Source organism: Boeremia exigua, assembly GCF_020726555.1.
Source record: "Boeremia exigua strain MPI-SDFR-AT-0100 chromosome Unknown C7974scaffold_7, whole genome shotgun sequence".
Lineage (NCBI taxonomy): Eukaryota > Fungi > Ascomycota > Dothideomycetes > Pleosporales > Didymellaceae > Boeremia > Boeremia exigua.
Genome location: NW_025763524.1, coordinates 1,120,724 through 1,144,312, shown reverse-complemented (window position 1 = coordinate 1,144,312; position 23,589 = coordinate 1,120,724). Strand labels below are relative to the sequence as shown.

The window sequence follows — 23,589 nt, the reverse complement described above, 5'->3', positions numbered from 1 at the left end:
TTGGATCAACCTCTCGATCATCTCCTCGAAGCGAAGCCCTCTAACCCTACACAGCAGCAATGTGCAACGAGCGGTCGTCAACATCAACCGTAGACATCGCAGATAACAGCGACGTTATTCTGATAGTTGGTCCCAAAGAAAAACGACTCCGCGTATCGTCTTTGTCGCTCGCAAATGCCTCTAAGGTCTTCCGTAGCATGTTTGGCCCACACTTCCGCGAGGGTCAAAAGCTAGGTGACTCGAGCAGTTGTATCAGAGAGGTGCCCATGCCGGAAGACAACGCAGACGCTATGGAAATCATTTGCAACATAATACACTTTCGTAGTGTTCCTGAGAATATTAATGCTGACCTGTTATTACACGCCGCGATCGAAGCAGACAAGTTTAACTGCAGAAACGTGGTGCATCATGCTAGCACGCTTTGGTTGAACCAGGCAGAGTCAAAAGAGCTAATTGAGCTCGCACAGCTTATGGCTTCTTCGTACCTACTCAACAATTCTAGAGCCTTTGGTCAAATTACTCTAAAAATGATTTTCTGCCATCAGGGCTCGTATCTTCCACTTGCGGAACAGGAAATTGGACTAGACCTCACTGTCTTGCTAAGGATCTGCTGTACGTTTCCACATATATCAGAATCTATAAGTGATATGACACTGACACTTAGACTTAGGTCTACTGGAAGAGCGGCGAGCCCTATTAATTTCTAAGGTAGCACATGTGCTCTTTGAGGGAGCTATTATCAGTTGCATGAATAGCACACAGTGTTCATGTGCATGGTCCGAAACACGCAGTCACGCTTATGTGGAACTACTACAATCGGAAGCACTGCAGCCACGGGAACTGCATAAGATGTCACTGACACAGATCATGGGCAGAATAGACAACCTGCGTGATCCAGTCCTCCCTCAGAATACCCAACAGGCGTCGTGCAGTTATCGATGGCACTCAGAACCAAATTATAGAGGATCGCGCGGCTATAAGTTAGATTTGATAAAGGCTGGGGGTGGTCTTTGTATTGACTGCGTCCAGCGAGGCGCTGGAGCTACGACACGAGAGTGTAGGATGAAACGCTAGCAGCGGCACTGTGATCTGTTCTGGTACTTATTTGCTTGTAAGTTGTCAGTTATTGTATTGGGGCACGCAAACCCGTCTGTATAAACAAAACGGGCTAAAGAAGCAATGGAAAACTATTGGTAAAAAAACTAAGAGTGCTCGTTAAGCCAATCGGACGTGAGCAACAAGTTATTCTTCTCGAAACCAATCGACATCTGCACGAAAAATCGGCAGTTTTAACTTCCACGCCTCTCTCACGATCAGAGCTCGGCTCGTGCTCTGCCTTTCGACTTCAGCCCATAGCCTTACCTCGTCGTTTCATTTAGGCTCAGTTCAATCCCATGGTAGAACAACTTCAGATATATTCTCAGTCTGGAGGCAAAGGCCCGAGTTTGCAAGACGTCGCTCCAATTCTCGACATGGTTATAATTAAGTCCTTGATTGCTACTTGAGTCTAGATCAAACAAGAATCGTATCTTGCCAGTGACAAAGTCATGTAGCTATAGCACGATCTGCATATAGCGCTTGGCTAAAACTCTGCGGATGGTACGCACGCTTAGATAGCGTTTCAATTGTACAGACGCCTCTTGCGCACTCTCGCAATGCCTGAATCTCCTGCGCGGTCAAATGAGCCTATTACAAGACTGCCGACGTCCTCTGAACTATTGGCGTCACCGAAGCGTACTTGATGGTTAAAAAGTAATCCAGCACGATCGGAAGCATCCAAAAAAGTTCCCGTTTGTGGTAGTGACATGTGAGGATTATTCCTAGTGGCAAGTGACGAGATATTCATCGCCACGTCCACTCCTGTGGCGAGAAAGCTACGAATGAACGGGGCTATCAAGCTCGAAACGATGAGTATGATGGAAGCGAGACATAGAGCAATGATCCAAATGCGATGAGCTATGATGACCTCTTTCCGCTCGGTCTTCGTTACTGCACTTGTCCATGATTTCGTCTCAAACATGTCGTTCAGCATGTTGTTTGAGACTGTTGAGTGGTAAAGATTCTGCCATGAGCCGTTTACGTTAGGTGGGAGCTCAAAGGTTTGATTGTTGTCCCAGAAGTAAGCGGTGTCGTTGTTAATACCTGCAGTGATGGCGAAGAATCCATTCAAGCAAGAGAAGTAAGCATTGAGCATTTGGCCAAGTCGGATAGTATATTTCTCCTCTGTTGTTTGAGATACGTTGGCGTAGTTCGAGTTGATTAGATTCGGATCTGCAAGGTAACGGTCGAACAGTTGTGGATAGCGGAGCTTTCCGCCGGCAAATGGCTTCAGTATACCCTGGAACAGATGTTTTGGTGTCCGCGAAGAGATATCCAGCAACGTCCAAGCGGCTGGAAATTGATTCAATCTCGATCGTCGTACTCGTTTTGCTGCGCAGGTCGAATGAGTCGGGCATCGGATCTCAGTCTCGACATATGACTGTGTCACATCGCAGGTAAGAGTGAAATTACTGCGATACAGTGGGACGTACTTGATCTTCAGCGGAGATATTGTCTCTGGCGATGCTCTATCCCTCCAACTTTCCCGACTCATATTTGCAAGAATCGAAAACTCTGGAATGTCCCAAAAAAGCATAGAGCCGGGGCTAGTTGCATTTGAGGACAACCCAGGAAGTGTTTTGACGAGAATGGAGTCCATTTCCGATACTGTAGTATTGATAGAACAATCTAGGCCGAAATATGGCGAGTGGATCCGCATGCTGTAGTCGATGAAATTCGATTGGTTCATGCCGAGGATTGGTATCCCAACAAGAGATGAGTATGCGTCGCTATCGCCGTCTTTGGTTTCATACCAGCCATCATGGTCCATCGCTACGGCCTGTTCATAGCCTTCAATTCTCGGCACCTTGACGTTGCCCCATACATCAAGCGGGGAGGACTTCGTCGCTGGTGAACCCATGAGGGCTGCTACGAATACCACACCCGCCATCGCATTGCCTTGGAGATCCGTCTCTCCTGAGGAGTATGAACCAAGGTAACCATGGTTGACCATATACCACGCGGAATCATCTATTTTCGTATCTTTCGACCCGATGGTCATCATTCTGACCGAGGCTTGGCCTCCAATCGGTGAGAACATCCACACAGCCAGTAATGCTACACTTAGTGTACTAAATGAGCGAAGCTGGAGTTGTGAGGTCACAGTGCTAGTAAGTGAAGTACTACTAGCGAGTGTGTCCAATGTGCCGATTCGCCCGCCCTTCTCAAGTCGCCAGAGAAGGACTGCGTGTGCTGCGCGGCCGACGATTGAAGCGAACAGGATAGGGAAAACGGTTGGACCCTAACTGGAGTCAGCTTCAGTCTTGAATCTTCGTCGAAGTGACAGTACATATTTTGTAGCGCCGATCAGTGTCGTAGTCAGGCGTGGATAATCTGCTGTGGGAACTTGGTCGTGTACACCGACGACGATGGCAAATGCGAAAAAGGCAGTTGAACCAGCGAGTAAGATTATATCGAAGATGGCGTTGAGGACTTGAACGTATATCGGTGTGTTGATGGGCTTTGGCGACGACGGCCAGCCTGGTATCGTCCTCGAGGACTTTTCTCCCTGCAACGAAGATGTGGTTGGTGCATCGTCGGGCCTGGTACGCTGTGCCGTCACTGGCGTGTTGAGTGGAGATGGTTCGCGTTGCATTTCGAATTCTCGGTAGAGTAAGCCTTGTTCCTGATGTTCTCGCTCATCAGTGTCGATCCAGTAGGGGTCTTGTTGGTTTCTAGACATAGCTGCGTGAGCAACATATGGACTGTCACGAGATCGCTGGATCAGGGTTGGAAAGTGTCCCTTTTGAAGCAGACTCGAGGTCTCACATTAGGTAGCGGCGCGGTGCTCGAACCTCTTATGTGTGTGAATGTCATCTTGCTCAGCCTCGCGTCACATCAGCCGTTGCGGTATTCAGCCTTGTATCACTTCGCACCATGCAATATGGCACACAGCAGTCGGACCGAAGGACGCTAAACCCAGGTAGGTGCTTTATGCGGTCTGTCAAGGTGGCTGTTTGGATATGCGCTAGCGCTGACATCAGCTCTCTGAACGCTGTCCAGGTCGCCAGATTGCGAGAGTGAACTGGCCAGGAGAATGTACTTCTGTGCTAGTGCGGCAATGTCCTGCGTAAAGAATCGCCTGAGAGGTCGAATGTAGAAACAAATGAAAGGATGGTACACCAGGGTGCGATCTTGGCAAGACACAGGTACTGACCGAGCGCCGCTCGCACCTCACACGAGACTCGTCAAGTCTCCTGCAATCGTACCCCTCGTTGCATCTTCAGACTTTTCCGACTGATTTAAGGTTAATGGGTTTGATAAAGTGATTTTGCGCTAATTGTACAAAATATGGAGTTAGCTCTGCGCGGGCAAGAGTTCGTCTTCATGAAATTGACGACGTAGCTCTGAAACAACGTCGTATCCATAGCAGTCTTGCCTGATCATCTTATCTGCTATACCGTAGCTGATCCAATCCAACAACAAGTCGCCTGTCTGCGCTTCCGAGACTGCAGTATCGTTCATTGCAGATTCATCACGCAGATCCCTTTGCGACCCCAGAGGAAGGTGCAGCATTTCGCCTGCGTGCAAACTCGCATCTCTGATCCTCTCAGCTCTCGGTTTTCGGACGCCCTGGAACAACTGCATCGCTTTCTTCAAAGACACATTGCCTTGTCCTGAGGTGTGTAAATCCAAAGCTGTAGCGAGCGCCGCGGCATCCTCAATCGCAAGTGAGACACCCATCGAAAGGTAGAAGGCCATGGCATGGGCTGCATCCCCGATAAGCACAAATCTGCCGCTTTTTGACATCCACGTAGGAAGCTTAGCGACTTGATGGACAGGCCAGTTAGTTATAGGACCAGTGCTGAGGGCGACAAGGCGAAGTACACGTGGGTCCAGATCATGGTAATACCGCTGAATCTCAGAGGAGTATTGTTCACGACTCCAAGTACTGGTGTCCGTGTCATCGGGATGAGATAGAACGAGGTTGAGCTTTCCAGAATCACGGATCATGTAGGACATCACGGATCTGTTGGCATCTGCCCTGAAAATTGTTAGTTCTACAAGTCAAAGTCTCCCATGAATCCAAGTCACGTACCAACAGTTGGCAGAATGTTCGCCTACAATTTCCTTCGTCAGCGCATCCTTCTCCAACTCTTTTACATCTGCCATCAGCCTATATGCTGACCATCCTGTTGTTTCCAGCTCGTTCACTTGATGAATTGTACTTCTTGTGCTTTTGAGTAGCTGCGTTCGAGCAACGCTGTTGACACCATCGCAGGCCACAACTAGATCTCCCTGGACTTTCTCACCGTTCGTCAGCTTCACCCACCCTTCTTCTACCCCATACTCTTCCACGCGGCTGTTCAGACGTACTTCCACGCCTCTTTCTACGGCTGCTTCATGCAATATTCGATGTAGATCTGCGCGGTGCACAACGACATAGGGCGCGCCGTACCATTCGTCAAATTTGGCCATCGGCACTCGGTTCAAGATCTCTCCATCAGAGCCACGGCGCAAGTTCCACGCTTCAGGCAGTGCTGAGGCTGCAAGAAGCTGAGGGTGAAGGCCCCAAGCTTTGAACTGCCAGGTGGCGTTTGGAGCGAGTTGAACTCCAGCACCGATCTCTGCAAGGGCAGGAGCAGCCTCGAGAAGCACTACGTGGTGTTTGGTGGAAGAGTGGGTCAGGGCAAGGGCCGCAGAGAGCCCTGCAAGGCCGGCACCCACAACGATGATTTCCATATGTGCGGCTGTGAGTTGGACGTCTGTACAACGCAGGTCGATGAGCTCTTCGGGATGAAATGTAGTCACTTCAGTCGGTGAAGGCTGCTGATAGATGTGCTGGCAGCAATGCGCTGATATAGTCCCGGATCGAACCGGGACTGTGATTGATTGCTGCAATTCCGGGGTTTCTTCGGATGGTACACATCTCCGTACAATAATGACTTGGTGAGTGGGTCATCATTATCTATATCGGCGAAAAATCACACAGAAATCAAGACACGAGACAAAAACGTCGGCTGGCTGGTCGAGGCTGCCAGACGCTAGTCGAAGCGGTCCACATCCGCGTGTGGGGAGACGAGCGGGGTAGCTCCGACCGAGGTCATGTTACCAGCTCAGCCGCTCACAACACACCGCGTGTCAGGCGTTCACACGAGCATGGCGTGGCATCACTTCGCACGAGAGGGGCAATGCCTTGATCGAGTTTCATTCTTCCAAAGAATTACTGCACAATCGAACTTACCTTTTTCGACTCAACACAAACTACTCCTCAAAAGCCTGCCAGTGTTTGGCCGGCTATCACGGTACTGACACTGACCTCGCCGTGTTGACATCACCATACTTGCAGTCTCAGCGACCTCAACATGACAACAGCAGCAACAGCAGCTATTGAGCGTCTTCCGGTGGAATTATTGCAGCCCATTTTCGCGGCTTGCGATTTCAATCTCGCTCTGGTCCAAGCATCCGATGTATTGGGTGCACGACTATCGAGCGAATACGTTTACCACAACACGTGCGATTATTTCTTGACAGATCGATGCGAGAACCATGCTGTACGCTCGGCAGCACAGTCCGCTATCTTTGCCAGCAGGTGGATGACCTGGTCATTCCTTAAGAGTTGGATCACGAAAACGTATGCCAGCAGTGGATGTCTGTGCGGTCTCAGATCGGATGAGGGCTGTTTCGACGCACAATGGCCGCCAAATTTCAAAGATGCGACGTGCATGGTGTTCTCACGAAGTCATTTACCACGGCTCGCTTTTGTGCACTGCCGACTGCCGAAGAAACTTCTTGCCGGGCCATGGACACCGGAAAGGGTTGAATATCTCCGATTCCTACTTTGGATCACCAGTATGACAATCGATTGGCGGGATCAAGAGACATCTCGACTTGCCATGGAAGGGAGACGACAGGCGTTCCTTGAAAACAACCTTGAAGCCGTAGAGCTTTTCAACAACAACCGTCGACTCGGTAAGCCACCGACGCTCGAGACAGTGCGATTCGCCCTTGCGGAGGCAAAATGCAGCCGTTCTATCATTTATGATACTTTGCGCAGTGTGTTCAGATGGAATTCACCAAATGATACCTGGGATTATTCCACGCTTCACCAATGGTGCGATCAGCATATTCGGGTCGACGATATCCGAGGCTTGTGGCTGAAAGGAATGCTGCGAATTCTGCATGCTGAAGCTGAAAGTTATAACAAGAGCGATAATAGGGACGTCCTGTTCGGCAACATGGTTGATGCAGCGGCGGAATCATACGGGGCTGAATTGGGAGATGTGTTCAGCAGGCACGAATTGTCGTGGAACAAGGTAAGCCATAGCTGCGCGCGTGCCCAGTGTAATGTTTCCAGCACTGTTGCCATTCTCATTCCTTAATCTCTTTCGTTTCAGTCTTGCTGTATGAACAGAGTTGCTGAAAGTTCGCAAAGACGATAGTAACTCGTGGTTGGCTCATTGTGGGCTCCCTTTTACCAACACATCATCGTGTTGCTCACCAAATTCATTGGACTCAGGTCATGCAACAAGCTGGGCCGCGTATGTACTCGGGACCTAGCTGTCCGCGAAGGTTGAGCTGCTGTAGTGGGGACGGGAGGGACGTACAGCAGGGGCTGGCTTGGTTGAACGTTCCAACCTCACGCTGAGAGTCTCTTTCGGTTCCCTAACATCATGGATGAACGTGTAACGGAGGATTCTTCAGAGTGCGTCTCATTCGCTCCAAGTCTTATAACGTACCACTAATTTGCAATGTAGGATCGGCGCCAGATTGGGTGGTTTTACTGGTCACGACACGACCCTACAAAGATGGGTGTGCAGCGCGTGGTTCGCGAGAATCTGGGCGACTTCTGGAATTATCGTGGGGGGTATTACAAAACAATCATAGGCCACTGTCGCAATGGGCACCGTGGTACGTTCAGTGTCCGACTTGAGATGTGGATCCCCACTACAGAAGCTGCTCATGATTAAGGAGACGCTGTAAATTTGGGCAGTGTTTCTATAACATGCTACGAGCGCCCAATAAACCCCGCGATCGCTTTCAATCTGATAGCGCTCTTCTTTCCGGATCTATCTTTACCGTTGTGCTCAATATTCTGCTTTGCAGCATCAGTGTTGACCAATATGCTAAGACTGTCCCATGAATCTAATACTTCAACTGTCCTGATGCTGCTCGTCCTTGGGTCCTCCATCACTGTAAACACGTTGACGCCGGGTACGCTCTGGACAGCCCCCTCCGCCATGTCTTTCCAACCGAGCACCGCGTTCGACAAGGTTCCGGGCTGATAACCCATTTCAATGAGCAATATGGCAGGGTCTGAAGCCAAGGGTATTGGAGGGCCGGAAGTCTTTTTGATAGCGATAGAGCCAGTGCAGACTACGGGTGGCTCTGACACGATCCTACTATCATTGAGCAGGCTTTCAAGAACTTTCATTTGCTGCGCATGTTCATGTACATCATACGCAGCTTGTGACATGAACCTGTCATCGTTAGTAAAGACCAGCCAGACTCAAAGGGCCAAATCACTCTTCAGAGAGGTATATGTCACTCTCGTTACTATGTTCAATTGGTACGCCGACCAGATATTGCATGACTGCCAGCTCATTTGTATTGACGTGCTCTGCAAATGTTTGAAGTGCCTCGAGCACCTAAAAAAATTGTCAGAGCGAAGTTGAACATCGAAAATCGTAGGGTTCACTCAACCTTTGCTCTTGCTTTGAGGCCTGTGCATCTAATTTTGGTGATTTTGAGTATTCCCGTCATTATGTTGAGACTGATTCATTTTCAGGCCACTCGATCTACTTTGTACGATCATACCGCGGGACTGATTCCGATCCCCGGAACGCAGTTCCGCTGCAAAAGGGTACGTAGCGAGCCCTTATTCTATGCAAGCGAGGCTCTCATCATCTGATGCCGTCATTTAGACTTTGGTCAATCTTTTCTGCTCAACGAATTTCAGAATCCAAAAATAACGGAGATTGCGGCTTATGTTACACGCACAACGAACTGCACGTGAGATCGCGTTTCGTCATGACATCATCATGTAGCCGAAGGCGGCCCTGAACGCGGCGTGCCTAGCTTCATAACATCAAAGGAAGACGATTTCTGGGATAAATCAATGTTCAGCACACTGTCCATGCTGCGATCAGCAAGCACGCGGGCACTTCAATCCCGCAACTACTCCTCGATTTTCCGTGAGTTCCCACGCAACTTCTTTGCCGAAGCCAGCATGAGCTCTGTTCAGACACCCGCTTCAACACCGTTCCCATCAACACCTTACAAGCCACGATACGACAAATGGCCGTACGATGCCTGCGATTTCCAGCGCCAGGACGAGAATGACGACGGAATCTTTTACAGACAGCCACGTCTTGTGACGCATATCGATGACCCTGCTCTTGAGAGGCTTACTGCATATTATGACACTGTGTTGCCGTCCAAAGGCAAGATACTAGACGTTTGTACAAGCTGGAAAAGTTTCTTTCCCACGTCCGCGAAGAGTGCAGTGCAGAGGGGCGATGTGGAAGTGTTTGGCGTCGGGCTGAACGCAGAGGAGATGTCTCTGAACGGGCTATTCCAAGGAGAAAAGAGATGGAGAGTAATCGATCTTAACAAACAGCCGCACGACCCAAGAGCTGGATGGGCTGGGGAGAAATTGAAATTCGATTTAGTCACGTGTGTTGTAAGCATTGACTACTTAAATCATCCGTTAGAGGTATGCAGGAACCTGCTGGACGCGACTAATGAGGGTGGAACGATCCATCTCGCAATCAGCAATCGATGCTTCCCCAATAAAGTCGTAAGGAGATGGATGATGTTGAATGAACAGTCGCGACTGGAGTTTGTTGGAGGTAAGCTGCTACTAAGCTCTGCCTTTCCATGCGCTGACCTCACTCGAAGACTACCTGCACTTCTCTGGATGGGACAAAGTCGAGATCGTGGATCTTTGCGCCAGAACCGAGGAAGGCGTAAGGATCACTGACGACCACGGAACCCCAACCTCTTCTTCCGCCGCTACGGGGCATATAGGTCACCTCGATCCCCTGTGGGTTGTGCGAGCAACAAAAGACACGTCGAAATAGTTGAAGAACATTGCATTCTTGGGAAGATATATTGGATTGACTTGTAGCGAACAGGCGTTGGGAAAACAGACCAAGATCAACACTGCACAACTTTTCCGAAAACACGCTGTCTAGAGACCGACTCTAAGCTCTTCAATGAATCTGAGATGTATGTCAGTCAGCATTCCCTACCATTCCTCTGCCCAGGGTGATTTTCCCAACCCGTCCACGTTCAGCCAGGTCTTCAACTTGCGAAGGCTGTGCTCATCAATCGAGGCATTCGCCTTATCTCCCCATCCCACGTCTTGTGGCCACCAGTCTCCGTTCGCCCGCTTCAGTGCCACTTTCTCGCCGATCTCAAGGCTTGCATCAAAGTCTCCAAGCACGACCTCTGTCAGATAAAGTGACCCTTTCTTGTGCTTGTCGAAGCTGACAAAGATGTTGGGTGGTCGGACATCGCAGTGCACAAGCCCCAGCCGATGAAGATGGTGGATCGCCCGCTTAAGGCTTCGCAGAATAAAGGGGACATGACGTGATCTCAGTAGCCGCTTCATTATCACGAACTCGTGGAGGTCCATGGTGTAACGACGGTACGCAATACGCACCACTCGGTCCTCCCCCTCGATTCGCTTGGTGACAGCTCCGAGGTATTTTGCTAGATTCCGGTGAGGGCTCCTCAGAATTCGCTCACATCGCTTGACTTCCTGGAAGGTGCAACGAGCATAGTGCGGAGTATTGTATGTTTTTTGCGACAAGATCGGCTGCTCCTTCGTGAATACCGTTAGGGCTTGGGTATCACCAGAGAACCTGGTCATGGACTGGTCATACATAGGGTATAACCGGTCAACATATACGAAGCTGCGCTCGGAGAGCTCAACGAAAGCTTTTCCGCCGTCTTGGATCCCCTTGGCTAGAATGAGAGCCCACTCGTGGGTGGGCTCATGACCATGGAACAACATGCCCTGATTACTCTCCAGTAAGTAGTGCGTATATCCGGACTTTTGATCCATACTGTCCACTACTGTAAAGCTTGTGTGAATCTCCTCGATTTCCGTTATTGGCTGAACAGGTAGTGGATCCTCATTATTCGCCCAATTGTCGCCGTGATCGTTGAAGTCTTCTTCGAAGCCTTGGAATTCTGCGCACTCCAAGAGAGGCTGTGTTGCGCTAGTAATGGATGTAGTTGCCATCTCTTCAGCTGTGGTTGAAAACATTGTGGGATGTTGATTTGAAGGAGGCATTGGGATGTGGTGGGTTTTATGGTGGTCGGGGAGCAGATGTAATTGGAGTGAAGCGAGAGCCCAGACTTCTTTTCGATCCGAGAAAAGCCGAGACAGTTGATACTAAACAATGCAAGACGGGGAGAGGGCATTATATCCTTTTCGCGCATCTTGTGTGAATCTTGGTTCCCAACAATGCGAACCAAATCGAATTTTACGGTCTGAATCGCACGCTGCCACGCAACCAGAAAACACCACACCTTGGGCGCAGATTTGCATTCAAGATGAGTACATTTCACGAATGCTTCTTAATCCGCCTTGATATAGCTTTTGATTAACAACCTAAATTGTACAAGCAAGACGTGTTCCACTACAGAGAAGTCAGGGTTACATCCGTATCTGCGGGTACAGCTGGAGCGGCTAATCAAGCGAGGGTTCTGTTAAAACGAAAAAATCCTTGGACCCCGTTTATGCAATTCACGGTTCATGCAAACCCTTTATACACGGGACGTAGGCCGTCTGCCATTGGCTGTACTACCGGAACATCACCACGAATTTGCTATCATACAGTGAAGCAGTCCTATCTGTCTTAGTACTTTGGAGACTCATGGTTATCTGGGAAACTAGTCATATCTTGCCGGTACTAACTGATGGCTGCAGAACGGCTTTCCATACTCCGCTGTGCGGACTACGAGGTCCCAGACGTCCGATTTCCACCAAGCCGATACAAACTACTTAGACTCAAGACTAAAATCAAGAAGAGCGGCCCAGTAGTCAGTGTAGAATTCTCGCCTTCTCCACAATCCTGTCAAGATGCGTCGATGAGGATGCATTGACCGGCCGGTGAGGATCTCCTGGCCCAACACAACCAATTATTGAGGACGCCAACTCTACAACGACAGTGGGGCTTAAGCAAGACACCCCGATGACGATCAGTGAGTTGTTTCTTGTGAACCATCCTCAAATTCAGTAGTTCCTCTTCTTCACAACGGCTATCGGATCGCGCTGCACAGTGCCTAGACATAGCATACATGACTATGACCCTTAATTATGACATGGCAAGGCTTGGGGGCGTGCTAATAACTTGTAGTTTCTTGGTTACAAGGACATCCATAAATCAACACAGCAATTACATGTTTTGACAACGGCAGCTGCAGGTGCACATCTGGTGAGGGGAGTGATCGATCAATCAGAAAGCTACGGTAGGCTCCGGGAGACACGCACGTCCTCATAGTTATGGGGCTGGAGGATACAACATCTTGAACTGTAGTACTATAAATGTCAGAAATACTGTAGTGGTTAGATTTGATGAACGAATGATAGTCCGTGGTGCAAGTACCTTAGGCCTAGATCTGGTGAGAATGCGCTGTAATTCTCGCACAAATTGTTGACTACTGCATACATGAGTTCATCAACCTGCAGTTCCAGAAGAAGAAATCCCTTGAAATCAAGACCACCCTGCAAGCAGCCAGCAGAGCAAAAGACCCTCTCCATTGCCATCAAGTCTCAGTATAGCTTTGCATGATAAATCAAACGGAATAAATATAATGTTATAGCCATTATCAAACTGACTTTGACAATCAATGGGAGTCCTGGACATATGTGGCGAGATGATATTGTTCATAATTAGACTGCAACCTGTGCATGTTCGGTTCTGATTTCACAATGCAAGAGGAGGGCGCCGAAAGTCACAATGTTAGCTTGTAGTATGCTAAAGACCCCAGTGCAGAGCTGTTCGGGAAACTCGTATGAACAAAAGTGGTACAGGTTCGTGAGGACTCTACGGAAATGCGGACAGGAGCGGCCGCGGATCTATTGTTGTGACCTTTGCTCGAAGAAATACAGACATCGCGTGAGCTGCCAGGAGCAGAGGAGCTAGTCGAAATGTACTTGTCGCCTGCGATGCAATACACAAAGGTAACAGAATCGGCAGTTACTGTTGATCCATTCGCAACCAGCATTCCAGAACAAGGATCATGAGGCAAACGACATGGATTTGAGGGCGTCTGGATTTGAGGAAACATCTGGATTCATTCACGCATGAAACAATAGACCAAGAGAGGCAGTAGGACACATTCAAACATCATGATGCAAATTTCGAGATGCAAGAGGGAAGTGGAGCACTGCCAGCCCAGTATACTCATGTCATAGGAGATCTCAGTTTCTCGAGGATAGCAGGGAGAGCCAAACACACGCATACCTATGCATGCGAGTATTTGCTTTTAGTGACGAAGAAAAAGGTGACGATCTTTTAAAGAGAAGCGCTCATACTCTGATCTGTAGAGCAATTTGGGAAATGAGAAAGAGTGGTAGACACGCACATGGGAGATAGATCGGCGAAATTTCGGAGAAGAAAGGCGAAGGTGAGGAGTCTCAATAGGAGGCTGCTCATTTTAAATGCAACTCCAGTGTTTGGACAAACGGAGCAAATGGCAGACGCAGATCCAAATATTCGAGAAATGCGTCTAGTGATTTACTTGACACAGAAGAGAGAGATAGACGCGCACATGCCGCCTGCGTTGCGAAGATTTGAAAGGCAGTTGTACAACAGGGCTTGAGAATGGACTGATCATCGTCCAGCTATGTTCGTATCGTGACTCGCTAGGGAGGGGCAGGCACAGACCCTGACATAGGAGAAGATGATTTGACTTTCGAGAAGACTGAGAAGGACGTATGAACTTCTTAGAAGCAAGTCGACTAATTTTCAGTGTTTGATAGCCAGATAAAGAGGGACGGGGAAGAAAGTTTAAGGCGATCCATTTCGAAAAAAATAGATGGAAAGGACGGCAATCTTTGAAGCATGCCGCTCATAAGCTGAGCAGCCGTTGGATTGGACCAGATTTAGAGTGAGAGAGACACAACCTCCAGAAACAAGAGGCTGAAGCTGTCTGCTCGGCAAAGAGGGGCCAGGGAATCTTGCGGAGTTTTTGAGGCGTAGGAACTGCTCATATATCAACTGCCTTTGGTGTTAAGGCAGATGAAGACATGCGACATCGTCGGCGTTGTTTGAGTGGGATATCTTTTGAGGTAAAGCAACAAGAGCAGAAGAAAAACATTAGATTTTAAGATTGAGAACTGAATGGCTTTGATGAGGGAGATCGAGGTCGGAGACAGACATGTGCTAGTGTTCTCGCGAATTGCGGCAGATGAAGCAGTAGTTATAAGAAAGTGTTGCAGAATGAACTGGTCATAAGCTGTTACGATGAATGGGTCCAGTGAACAAAGAAGGTCACCTCAGACATGCGTCTGGAATACTGACCTTTAGAAAACAGGGGAGGAAATCATGGACGGATAGTGTGTCGACTACGCAGTGCCGACGTTTTCTTGTAGGAAGAAAGCAAACGCTCATGTTACGGACTGCATCTTGTTTCAAGGGAAAATGGAGGGGGTGCTTAGCCGTCAGAAGCAGAATAAAAGCTCATACTATAATTGCCATGGCTCTTCAGTACACGAAGAAGGCAAACTCAGACGTGCGTGCGTTTTGAGATATATGGAGAAGTAACAAGCTGCTAAAATCGGAAGGACTGCTCATGTGTGAGTTCTGGGCCGCTTTCGGCAGAGCTGCAGAGCGGGCAGACATTCGTCAAGGGCATTGCTTTTTCGGAGGGTGAAAGAGCGTTCAGAAGTAGACTGGTCAAGAAAGGGATTGTGATAGACTCTAGTAGAACGCGCAGAGGCAGACACAAATATGGCTTGAGATCCTCCGTACTTGAAGATAGAGGAGGAAGTTATAACCTTTTAAGAGCGGAAGTGTTGCTCGTCGACTGCGTTATGAGTATTTTCAAGAACAGGAGATCATGACGAGAAGTCGTAAGGAATTTTGCTGAACAGAGAGGCACCGACATACATATGCATCAGTGCCAGCCGATGGGGACGTGAAGGAAAGGCGATAGCGCACACAACCAGCCATCTGTCTGTTCAAGATCTTCTCGACATCAGAGAGGGAGGCCAAACACAGACATCGATAGCCCTCATTCACTGTGCAGGCGTTCCAAGGACATCATATTTCTTTGATTTCCGATGCTTTTCGTCCATAAATCAGATGTGAGCTTCGAACAGACTGATGGAAAGGGAGAGAGGCGGACACACACATCCGGGTCCATTGTGTCCATTTCGGAGAAGTGGGGGAATTATGATAAGTTTCCAAGGCTGGCTGCACACCGTGTCGACATTTAAGCAAAGGGGAAGGCGCAAATATGCATAGATTTGTTGCATGCAGCTTTCGGAGATGTACGCAAATAGTAATAACTCTCCGAAGCCAGCTTCTCACGACTGGGACTCATCCATACTTGAGCGGAGAGGCAGCGCAGATATGATGTCTCGAAGCATATGTTTTGACACCAAAGAGCATGTGAGAAAAGCGTGGTAGGTTTTATCAGACAGCCTGTCATGGAGCGCATTTGATCATATCATGGTGGTAGAGAGGGATAGCAGACACAAACACACATGTCTGAATCTTCGTCGGCTTTGAGCAAGAAGAATAAGATGCCAGTCTGAAGAGTCACACTGTTCATAATAGTCGTTTTGGTGGAGAAGTGAAGCGGAAACGGACACACAAGGTACATGCAAGCTCTACATCAGAGTGCAAGTTATCACCCAGAAACGGACCTATTGTCGTGGAGAGAAAGCAGGCACAAACACACAAATAGAGTTCTGTCCAGGTTTTGGACACACAGAAGAGAAGAGGCGCACATGTAATGGTCATACTCGAGGTTCGGAAACAGAAAGGACGTGTATTCTCAGCACCAGGACACTATTGAGCTGAGAAACGTTAATTTTCTGCCACAGAGGCGCGCACACACATGCCATTCCCTTCTCAAGATTTCATGTGGCGAGATAATAAGGTTTTGGCTTTCGTAGCCGGTGCGCTCATGTGCTCTAACATCAGCAGGCTCAGTGTGTACAAAGAAGTGCCAGAAGCACACAATATATCGACACGAAGTTATCTTAACCATGGAAGTAAGGGTCAGAAAGAAGAAAATTTAAGGAACAGAGCGCCCATGTAACGGGGTCTCAGTGCTTTTGGTGCTCAGAGGGTAGATGTGGACGCACACACCGCATCATGGTTTCATTATCTGAGGCAGAGCTGAGTTAAAAGTGACAGGACTGGGGAACTAACCGCCCATTTCGACTTTCATTGCTGGTTTTTGGAGGGTAAAGAGGAGCAGCGCACGCACATCTTCCACCATCGCACGTATGCGGAATTGTTTTAATTGCGAGACCCAGAGTGAGAAGTATCGAGATTTCGAAGACAGAGCGCCCATGGCCACTCATCGAACTTTCTTGGTTCCAATGAATAGAGAAGAGCAGACAACCACCAAACATGGACAAGGTTCTTCGTCGTTCTGATTCACGATGTATGATGTTTACGAGTTATGGAGCAAAAGTCAAAATTGACAGGAAGTTAAAATTGACAGGATTCAGGAAGAGAGTCTTCTTACTCTCAAGGGGCTGGGAGTATAGGCAGACGCACACATTCGCCAGTTTTGCCATCTTTTTGAGGCAAGACCAAGGGAAAAAGGTAACAGATCGGTAGGAACAGAACACCCACATCGATTCCAATTCCCTCGTTTCAAGGAGCGGAGGAAAAAGGCGGACGCGGATAGGGCACCTGAGAGATATTGCTCTAGATGCGAAACCAAAGATCAGAAGTAAAAGGATTTCGGGGAACGAGTGACCGTACACCATACCTTCTTTGTTCTTGAGTGGTCGGGAAGAAAGGTAGGCGGACACATCTTGTCGTACGAATTACGTTACAATTGCAAATTCGAAGGTGAGAAGCAGTTCCGGCAACACAGCGCTCGAATATCTAGTTCATTCATTTGCTTCTTGAGAGACAGAGGAGAGGCAGGGACACACATATATCTGCACATGGTCAACTTTAATTGCGGATCTGATCGAAGGTCAGAAGCAATTCGAGCGACAGAGCACCGCTGGGTCAATATTCTTTACTCCGATCAGGGAGAGACGAGAGGCAGACACTAACATCATCAACCCGAGGATTGGAAGTAGGAGGATTTCTGGTCATTCACACTACCCTCGTTACTTTGAGTGGCAGAGAGGAGGGGCAGACGCACATGCAGTGTCTCTCTACTTAATTTAATTGTAAAGCCAGACTCTGGAAGTGGTAAGATACAGAAGGCCCGTGGATCAAGTCTTTCTGATCCTAATTTCAAGAAACGGAGAGAAGAGAGGCAGACGCACACATTTCATCGTATTAGAGTTCTTTGAATTACGAAGTCGCAAACCAGGAGTAAAGGCTTTGACGGATCAGGTCGCTCAAGAAGTTATTTGTTCAATGTTTGAGGGCAGAGAGCAGCAGACGCGCTCAGTCATAGGCCAATAGTATACCCAATTCGGAGGGGAAGCAGAAAGCAAATATCCACAAGCAGAATATGGGAGAAGCAGCAAAGCCCGAGAAATTGCGAGGAGGATCCCGTTTTCGATTCATGCCCTTGGATGCTGTCGATTTCAATGCACAGAAGGTGCAGTAATGCAATTTCAGGAAGAAGGCGCATATGATTAAAGATTCCTTGATTCTTAAAAGCAGAGAGAGTCGAACGAATATCAAGGCATTCTTCATGGAGTTTGTTGATTTGGAGGAAAATTAAGAAGCAGACTCGTGAGAAAGCTTTAACAGGGGATATTCACCCCAGATATCAAAGGGCGGCCCGACAAGTCAACCCCATGTCGAGCGATTGTCACGTTTTCAAAATCAAGGGCCAGATGTAATGATATTCCACAGAGCGCCTATGTTGGAAGGAAGTCCTGTTTTCCAGAGACAGAGTAGAGAGGGCAAAAACTCAGACGTGTATTTGAGATACCGTGCTTTAGAGATGGAGAGGGCAGTAAAGAAACATGCATAAGTGCTGTGAGAGCAGAGACGTACCCAAGCATAGATCGAACTGGTTGCGTATTCAGAGGTGGAGCAGAAAGCCAGGAAACATGCGCAGGTGCTTTGAGAAGCGACACACCCGAACATGCATTGCTAGACTTTGCATTTCAATCTATAGCTTGAAGATCTATGACCTGCGGAGCCAAGGGTCAGAAGTAATAAAGTTCAAGGAGCAGAGCGCCCATCGATTTCGTCTCGTTCTGTTTCCAGGGGCTTTCCAGGGGTAGAGAGGCAGACGCACCTCCACACATAAGTGAGCGACGTGACATTTTCGATTCACAGCTTAGAATCATTGACTTGCAAATCCAAGGGTCAGAAGTGATTAGACTTTGGGAACAGAGCACCCATGAGCATGCAACGTTCCACTTTTGGTGACAGAGAGGCGGACTGATAGGCTGACACACACCCAGACATGGATAGGTGGCGTTCCATTTTCGATCCAGCATTCGGATTTACTTGCAGATCCAAAGGATGGAAATGGAAAGTTTCAGAACCCGAGCGCCTAAGACATGGCGTCTTTGGTTGTTGGGTACAGATAGGCGAACACACTCATACATAGTCAGGTATCTTCTCGATCTTAATCTATGATCTGTAGCTTTCATACATTTCGGAATCCTGGGTTAGAGTGATGAGACTCCGCAAAAAAAGCAACCATGAGTTACAGTTCATATCTATTCAGAAACAGGAGGGTGGTCACACACTGACATGCCCAGGTCATCTCTCTATTCTCAATCCATAGTTCTGGTGTATTTATGGATCGAAGGGTCGAAGGTAATGAGACTCCACAAACAGAGCAATCATAAGTTCCAATTCATACCGATTAAGAAACAGGAAAGTAGACACCCTGACATAGGCAAAAGCCTCTGATCTTTCAATCCATGGATTGTGAGCCGTATGGATTGCTGGATCTCGGTTTAGAGTGTTGAGATTTCGGGACCAGATTACCCATGATTTTGCCTAGTCCATCTTCCAGGAACAGAAAGACAGGCAGACGCATACCCAGACATGGTAAGGTGGCTCAAGCTTTTGATCCATAGAGTTCAGTGTGTATGGATCCTGATACCGCGATTCAGAAGTGGCAAGACCCCAGAAACAGAGTGCTCACTCGTCAAACTCATTCTGATTTACGAGACAGAGGAACGGACACACCCAAACATCGCCAATGCTACTCGTGCTTTCGATTCATCAGCTTTCAGCGGTAAGTTTTCAGACCAGCAAATCAGAAGTAGCTCAGTCCTGAGAACACAACACCCATCATTTCTTTTCTTCGGCTCTGAGAGGTGAAAAGGAGAGGCAGACACACACCCAGACATAATCCTATGAGGTGAATTCTTGAATCAAAGATTTTGATGTATGTGACTCGCAACATCGCGAATCAGGCCCGGCCAAATTCCAGAGACCGACCGCTCATACGCAGCCTTCTTGGTAATTTCATAGGCAAGCAGGCGAACACCCACACATTCCCACTTGATCTTTCATTTTTAATCTGTAGACCATGATTTGTGTGAACAGGGATTACAACACGCAGTATCAGAAACCGAAGATTTCAAGTAAACTGGTCATCAGGCAGTCTGGATTCAGCTTTGAGGCACGGAGCGAGGACACGCACCCAGTCATTTCCAGGAGTCTGTAAGCTTTGAATTTGAAGATTTTGATGTGTGTAGACTTCGACACCATTAAGTAGAAGCAGGCAGATGTCGGGAACGAACTGCTCATAATCCAGCTTGTTTCTTCTTTAAGGGACGGGGAGAGGACACACACGCAAACATCCCATGTGCCCTCGATGTCTTCAGTCCATGAATCACATCTTCTTCAGATTTCAACACCGGGTTCAGAAGTAGGCAGATCGCGGAAACAGTCCCTATGGTGGACAGAGAGAAGACATGCAAACATCCCAAGCTTTCTCCCAGGTTTCGAGCCATGCGCTCTTGTCCATACAATTTTCAATACCAAGAATCGACAGCAGACAGATTTCGGGAAGATGCTTATGGTGTAAGTGGTTTTGTTTTAAGAGACGGAGAGAGGACGCAAGCGCAAACATAAGTCATCTCATTCAGGATTTCAGGTCATGGCGCTCAACTATCTTGATTGCAGGATCAGCGGTGGGGCTTTGTAGACAGACTACTCATGAAATGCTTGCAGGTAAATTTGAAGGACAGAGAGAAGACACCCAACATTGTTGAGTATTTGGATGGGTTGAAGTAGGAGCAGAAAGCATATCCATAGCAAGTGTAGTGAAGGGAGAGACATGTATGCCCAATCATCGTGATTACCGATCAACGCGCTGCATCAATACGTGATCACTTTTTGCAATTTCAACAATCAGTTGATCGTGTTGTTGGTTTGAGGGAGAAGCAGGAAGTATGCATATAGTAAGTTTGTGAGAGACCACACACTCAGACATGTCACGACTTGTGCGTTACTTGAAAGAGAAGCAGAAAGTATACACAGCGCGAGTACCAGGAGAGGAGAGACATGGCCACAAAGACTGTTTGTTTCGATGGAGATGCAGAAAGCATACAGAGAAAGCGCCATGAGAGAACATATACCTACTCTGCCGCAAGTCAAGAGAAGTGAGGAAGAGGGGCAGAACGACAGCGCACATCGGAACTTCCATGACACCTTTCGGGCGCAGAAGAGAGCAGCGAGGGGTAGATTTCATGAGAGAATACACAGCCATCCAACCGAGATTTCCTTAATTAGGGGGAGAAGGAGAACACAAGCACATGCGCGAAACCACATAGGCATCTCAAAGGCGGTTTTTGTGCGCAGAAGAACGCAGCGAGAAGTAAGTTTCGTGGAAACACCCACCCAGACCTAGCTCGACCATGCTGACCCATAACACGATCCCGTGACGATTTCAAGTGCAAAAGAGAGCAGAGAGGAGTAAGATTCGAGAGAACACACCAACACGTCGATCATGCACCCGGATTTGTTGGACGAGAAGCAGAACCCAACCACACATAAGAAGGCAATTGGTCGTTTTCGGGCGCAGAAGGACGGAGCAAGAAGTACATTTTGTGAGAAGAGACACCCAGACATTCCCCTGCTTTCTGAGTGATTCAGAGGAGGAGCAGAACACAAGCACACATGCGAAGCTGGGAAACGGATTTCGTGCGCAGAAAAGAGCAGCAAGCAGTAAGTCTCGTGAGAACACTCAGCCATGCATTGAACTCCTGTAAGATATAGACAAGGAGCAAAGGCAAGCACACATAAAGGACCCTCAAGATAGTTTTCGTGGGCAGAACAACGCAGTAAGAAAATAGATTTCGTGAGAGAACACACCCAGACATAGTGGATGGTATCCATGATGTGGAGGATGATCAGAGCGCAAGAACCTATGAGAAGATCGAAGGCCATTTTTAGAGGTAGAAGAGAGCAGCGACCGTAGTAAACTTTGTAAGAACAGACACCCAGAAATGCGCCATAATCAGACAAGCAGCAGGTCTCAAGCGCGCATGATAAGGCAGATTATATTTTTTGTGCGCAGAAGAGCGCGGAGAGGATCAAATGCCGTACAAAGGGACACGCCCAGACATTGATTGTGGACCTCGATTATTTGGAAGAGGCGCAGAAAGCAAGCACACATAACATAGTAGTCGCTATGTTTTAGGTTCAGAGGAGAGAAGGGGAGCAAGTATCGACAGAGAAGTCACACACCCAGACATTGATCATGCACCTCGATTTGTTGGACGGGAAGCAGAAACGCTTAAGCACCCACCCAATACTCACCGCTGAGATTATTCAGAAGAGAACCGGGGAGTAAGTGTTAAGAGAGAAGGCACACCCAGGCATTCATCTGCCTTGTTGAAGATTCGGAGGAGGAGCAGGACCTAGCAAAACATTTGGGGGTGAATGTCGGATTTCGTGCGCAAGAAGAAGCGGGAAAGAGCAGATATCAAGAAAGAAGCCACGCCCACCCAAGCATAGAGAATCATGTTTATGATTTCAAGGAGGAGCAGAACCCAAGCACCCATAGGATCAGTCTGACGCGGTTTAAATTTAGAAGGGACAGAGAAGTAAGTGGCGAGAGAGAAGGCACTCAGCCATGCGTCCATCATCTGGACATTTCAGAGGACAGGCAGAACCCAAGTATCCATACAGAGTGATCCAACAGGATTTGTGTTTAGGAGAGAGCAGAGGAGTACGTGTCGACAGAGAAGGCACACAACCAGCCATATGGAGATTGTACATTTATTTGGATGAGAAGCAGAAGGAATGCACAGCGCAAATGTCATAATTATAAGGGAAGGCGCACCCAGACATGAACCAGGCAAGTGTGCGTTTTGGAAGAAAACCAGCAGCAAACTCTCATGTCAGAATCGTTCATGGCATTTTAACTTGCAAGAGAGCAGCAGCAGTCGCAGGTTGCACCACAACCACAACAACCCCAGCGCGAGCTTTTATCCGCTCGAGAGCGCGCAGTAGTACACCTACGCCGTGAAGCGAGACAGCCCGCAAGCACCCATGGGACGATACCTTTCAGCTTTCGATTCAGAAGAGCGCAGAGCAGTAGATCAGAACAAGACAGCAACAGCAGCAGCGCAAGCTTTACCCACCCCCACGTGTCAGCAACATCAAGCTGCGATTGCTGGATTTATGAATAGCAACAGACGTTCACAGATTCAGTTTGAGCTTTCTAAGGCCCAAGCGAGAGACATCGCTCTATGCATCTGAGCTTTGAGGAAGAGGCAGAAAGCAACCATCCATACTCACTGAACAGGATTTAGATGTAGAAGAGAGCAGAGAAGCAGTTGTGGCGAGAAAGCAACAGCAGCAGGATGTAACACTTTGTACCCAAGAGAGTGCGCGGTGTGACATGTGAGTCGTGAGGGAGAGACATATATTGAATATGACGTGACTGTGATTTGAGGGAGACGCAGAAGGCAGACATGGTCAGAAGACGAATGGGTTTTGGATTCGGAATGAGAAGAGGGGTGTAGCGAGAAAGCAACCGCAGAAGGAGGTAAAACTTTATACGCGCGAGAGTGCGCGGTGTAACGCGTGAGTCGTGAGGCAGCGACATCCCGGGTTGCACGATGGGATTTGTGATTCAAGGGAGAAGCAGGAGGCAGGCAGCCATGGATTGGGTCATGGAACCTTTGAATCGAGAAGAGAGCAACAGCTTCAGGGTAAGAGATTTACACGCCTGCCCGGTGAGGCTATGTGGTAGTGTCCATGGCCCGAGCGAGAGACATCAGTCTGTCGGGGTTGCAATTTTATCGTAGGGAGAAGCAGAAAGCAGGCACCCATATGTTGGCGTAGACCGTCTTTGAATACAAAACAGAGCAGAGAAGCACATTGCAGCGCAAGAGCAGCAGCAGCAGGACGTAGCATTCATACGCCTGCATTGCGCAAGGTTGTGCAGTGTAAA

At 48.3% G+C, this 23,589-nt stretch overlaps 7 protein-coding genes across 7 annotated transcripts; 4 read left to right on the top strand and 3 right to left on the bottom strand.

Annotated features, from left to right (window-relative positions):
• Window positions 1-59: 59 nt before the first annotated feature.
• C7974DRAFT_455732 (uncharacterized protein) lies at window positions 60-1,074 on the top strand (the record flags this gene model as incomplete). Its single annotated transcript, XM_046145981.1, has 2 exons — window positions 60-612; window positions 671-1,074. The coding sequence occupies 2 exons, from the start codon at window positions 60-62 to the stop codon at window positions 1,072-1,074; spliced, it is 957 nt and encodes a 318-aa protein (XP_045996315.1).
• A 90-nt stretch (window positions 1,075-1,164) lies between these two features.
• C7974DRAFT_396230 (uncharacterized protein) lies at window positions 1,165-3,942 on the bottom strand. The gene is made up of 2 exons (XM_046142055.1): window positions 3,389-3,942; window positions 1,165-3,340 (listed from the first exon to the last, which is right to left on the bottom strand). The coding sequence occupies exons 1-2, from the start codon at window positions 3,779-3,781 to the stop codon at window positions 1,622-1,624; spliced, it is 2,112 nt and encodes a 703-aa protein (XP_045996314.1). The 5' UTR covers window positions 3,782-3,942; the 3' UTR covers window positions 1,165-1,621.
• Window positions 3,943-4,309: 367 nt separating this feature from the next.
• C7974DRAFT_360773 (putative monooxygenase) lies at window positions 4,310-6,055 on the bottom strand. The gene is made up of 2 exons (XM_046139700.1): window positions 5,138-6,055; window positions 4,310-5,083 (listed from the first exon to the last, which is right to left on the bottom strand). Exons 1-2 carry the CDS (start codon window positions 5,779-5,781, stop codon window positions 4,396-4,398), a joined length of 1,332 nt encoding a protein of 443 aa, XP_045996313.1. The 5' UTR covers window positions 5,782-6,055; the 3' UTR covers window positions 4,310-4,395.
• Window positions 6,056-6,163: 108 nt separating this feature from the next.
• On the top strand, window positions 6,164-7,893 carry C7974DRAFT_202520 (uncharacterized protein). The gene is made up of 3 exons (XM_046136805.1): window positions 6,164-7,355; window positions 7,475-7,744; window positions 7,797-7,893. The coding sequence occupies exons 1-2, from the start codon at window positions 6,405-6,407 to the stop codon at window positions 7,685-7,687; spliced, it is 1,164 nt and encodes a 387-aa protein (XP_045996312.1). The 5' UTR covers window positions 6,164-6,404; the 3' UTR covers window positions 7,688-7,744; window positions 7,797-7,893.
• Window positions 7,894-9,268: 1,375 nt separating this feature from the next.
• On the top strand, window positions 9,269-10,121 carry C7974DRAFT_434587 (uncharacterized protein; the record flags this gene model as incomplete). Its single annotated transcript, XM_046144999.1, has 2 exons — window positions 9,269-9,890; window positions 9,940-10,121. The coding sequence occupies 2 exons, from the start codon at window positions 9,269-9,271 to the stop codon at window positions 10,119-10,121; spliced, it is 804 nt and encodes a 267-aa protein (XP_045996311.1).
• A 167-nt stretch (window positions 10,122-10,288) lies between these two features.
• Window positions 10,289-11,314, bottom strand: C7974DRAFT_425173 (uncharacterized protein; the record flags this gene model as incomplete). Its single annotated transcript, XM_046144463.1, has 1 exon — window positions 10,289-11,314. One exon carries the CDS (start codon window positions 11,312-11,314, stop codon window positions 10,289-10,291), a length of 1,026 nt encoding a protein of 341 aa, XP_045996310.1.
• Window positions 11,315-19,220: 7,906 nt separating this feature from the next.
• Window positions 19,221-21,431, top strand: C7974DRAFT_377029 (uncharacterized protein; the record flags this gene model as incomplete). Its single annotated transcript, XM_046140325.1, has 7 exons — window positions 19,221-19,413; window positions 19,728-19,844; window positions 20,032-20,207; window positions 20,358-20,416; window positions 20,667-21,003; window positions 21,282-21,353; window positions 21,405-21,431. 7 exons carry the CDS (start codon window positions 19,221-19,223, stop codon window positions 21,429-21,431), a joined length of 981 nt encoding a protein of 326 aa, XP_045996309.1.
• Window positions 21,432-23,589: the final 2,158 nt, after the last annotated feature.

Excerpts from the sequence above, each read along its gene's own strand:
- C7974DRAFT_396230 (XM_046142055.1), bottom strand. The coding sequence starts at position 3,781 with ATGTCTAGAAACCAACAAGACCCCTACTGGATCGACACTGATGAGCGA. Across the intron at positions 3,341-3,388 it reads TGATCGGCGCTACAAAATAT|GGTCCAACCGTTTTCCCTAT; the intron begins GTACTGTCACTT and ends GACTCCAGTTAG.
- C7974DRAFT_360773 (XM_046139700.1), bottom strand. The coding sequence starts at position 5,781 with ATGGAAATCATCGTTGTGGGTGCCGGCCTTGCAGGGCTCTCTGCGGCC. Across the intron at positions 5,084-5,137 it reads GAACATTCTGCCAACTGTTG|GGCAGATGCCAACAGATCCG; the intron begins GTACGTGACTTG and ends AACAATTTTCAG.
- C7974DRAFT_202520 (XM_046136805.1), top strand. The coding sequence starts at position 6,405 with ATGACAACAGCAGCAACAGCAGCTATTGAGCGTCTTCCGGTGGAATTA. Across the intron at positions 7,356-7,474 it reads ACGAATTGTCGTGGAACAAG|ACGATAGTAACTCGTGGTTG; the intron begins GTAAGCCATAGC and ends AAGTTCGCAAAG.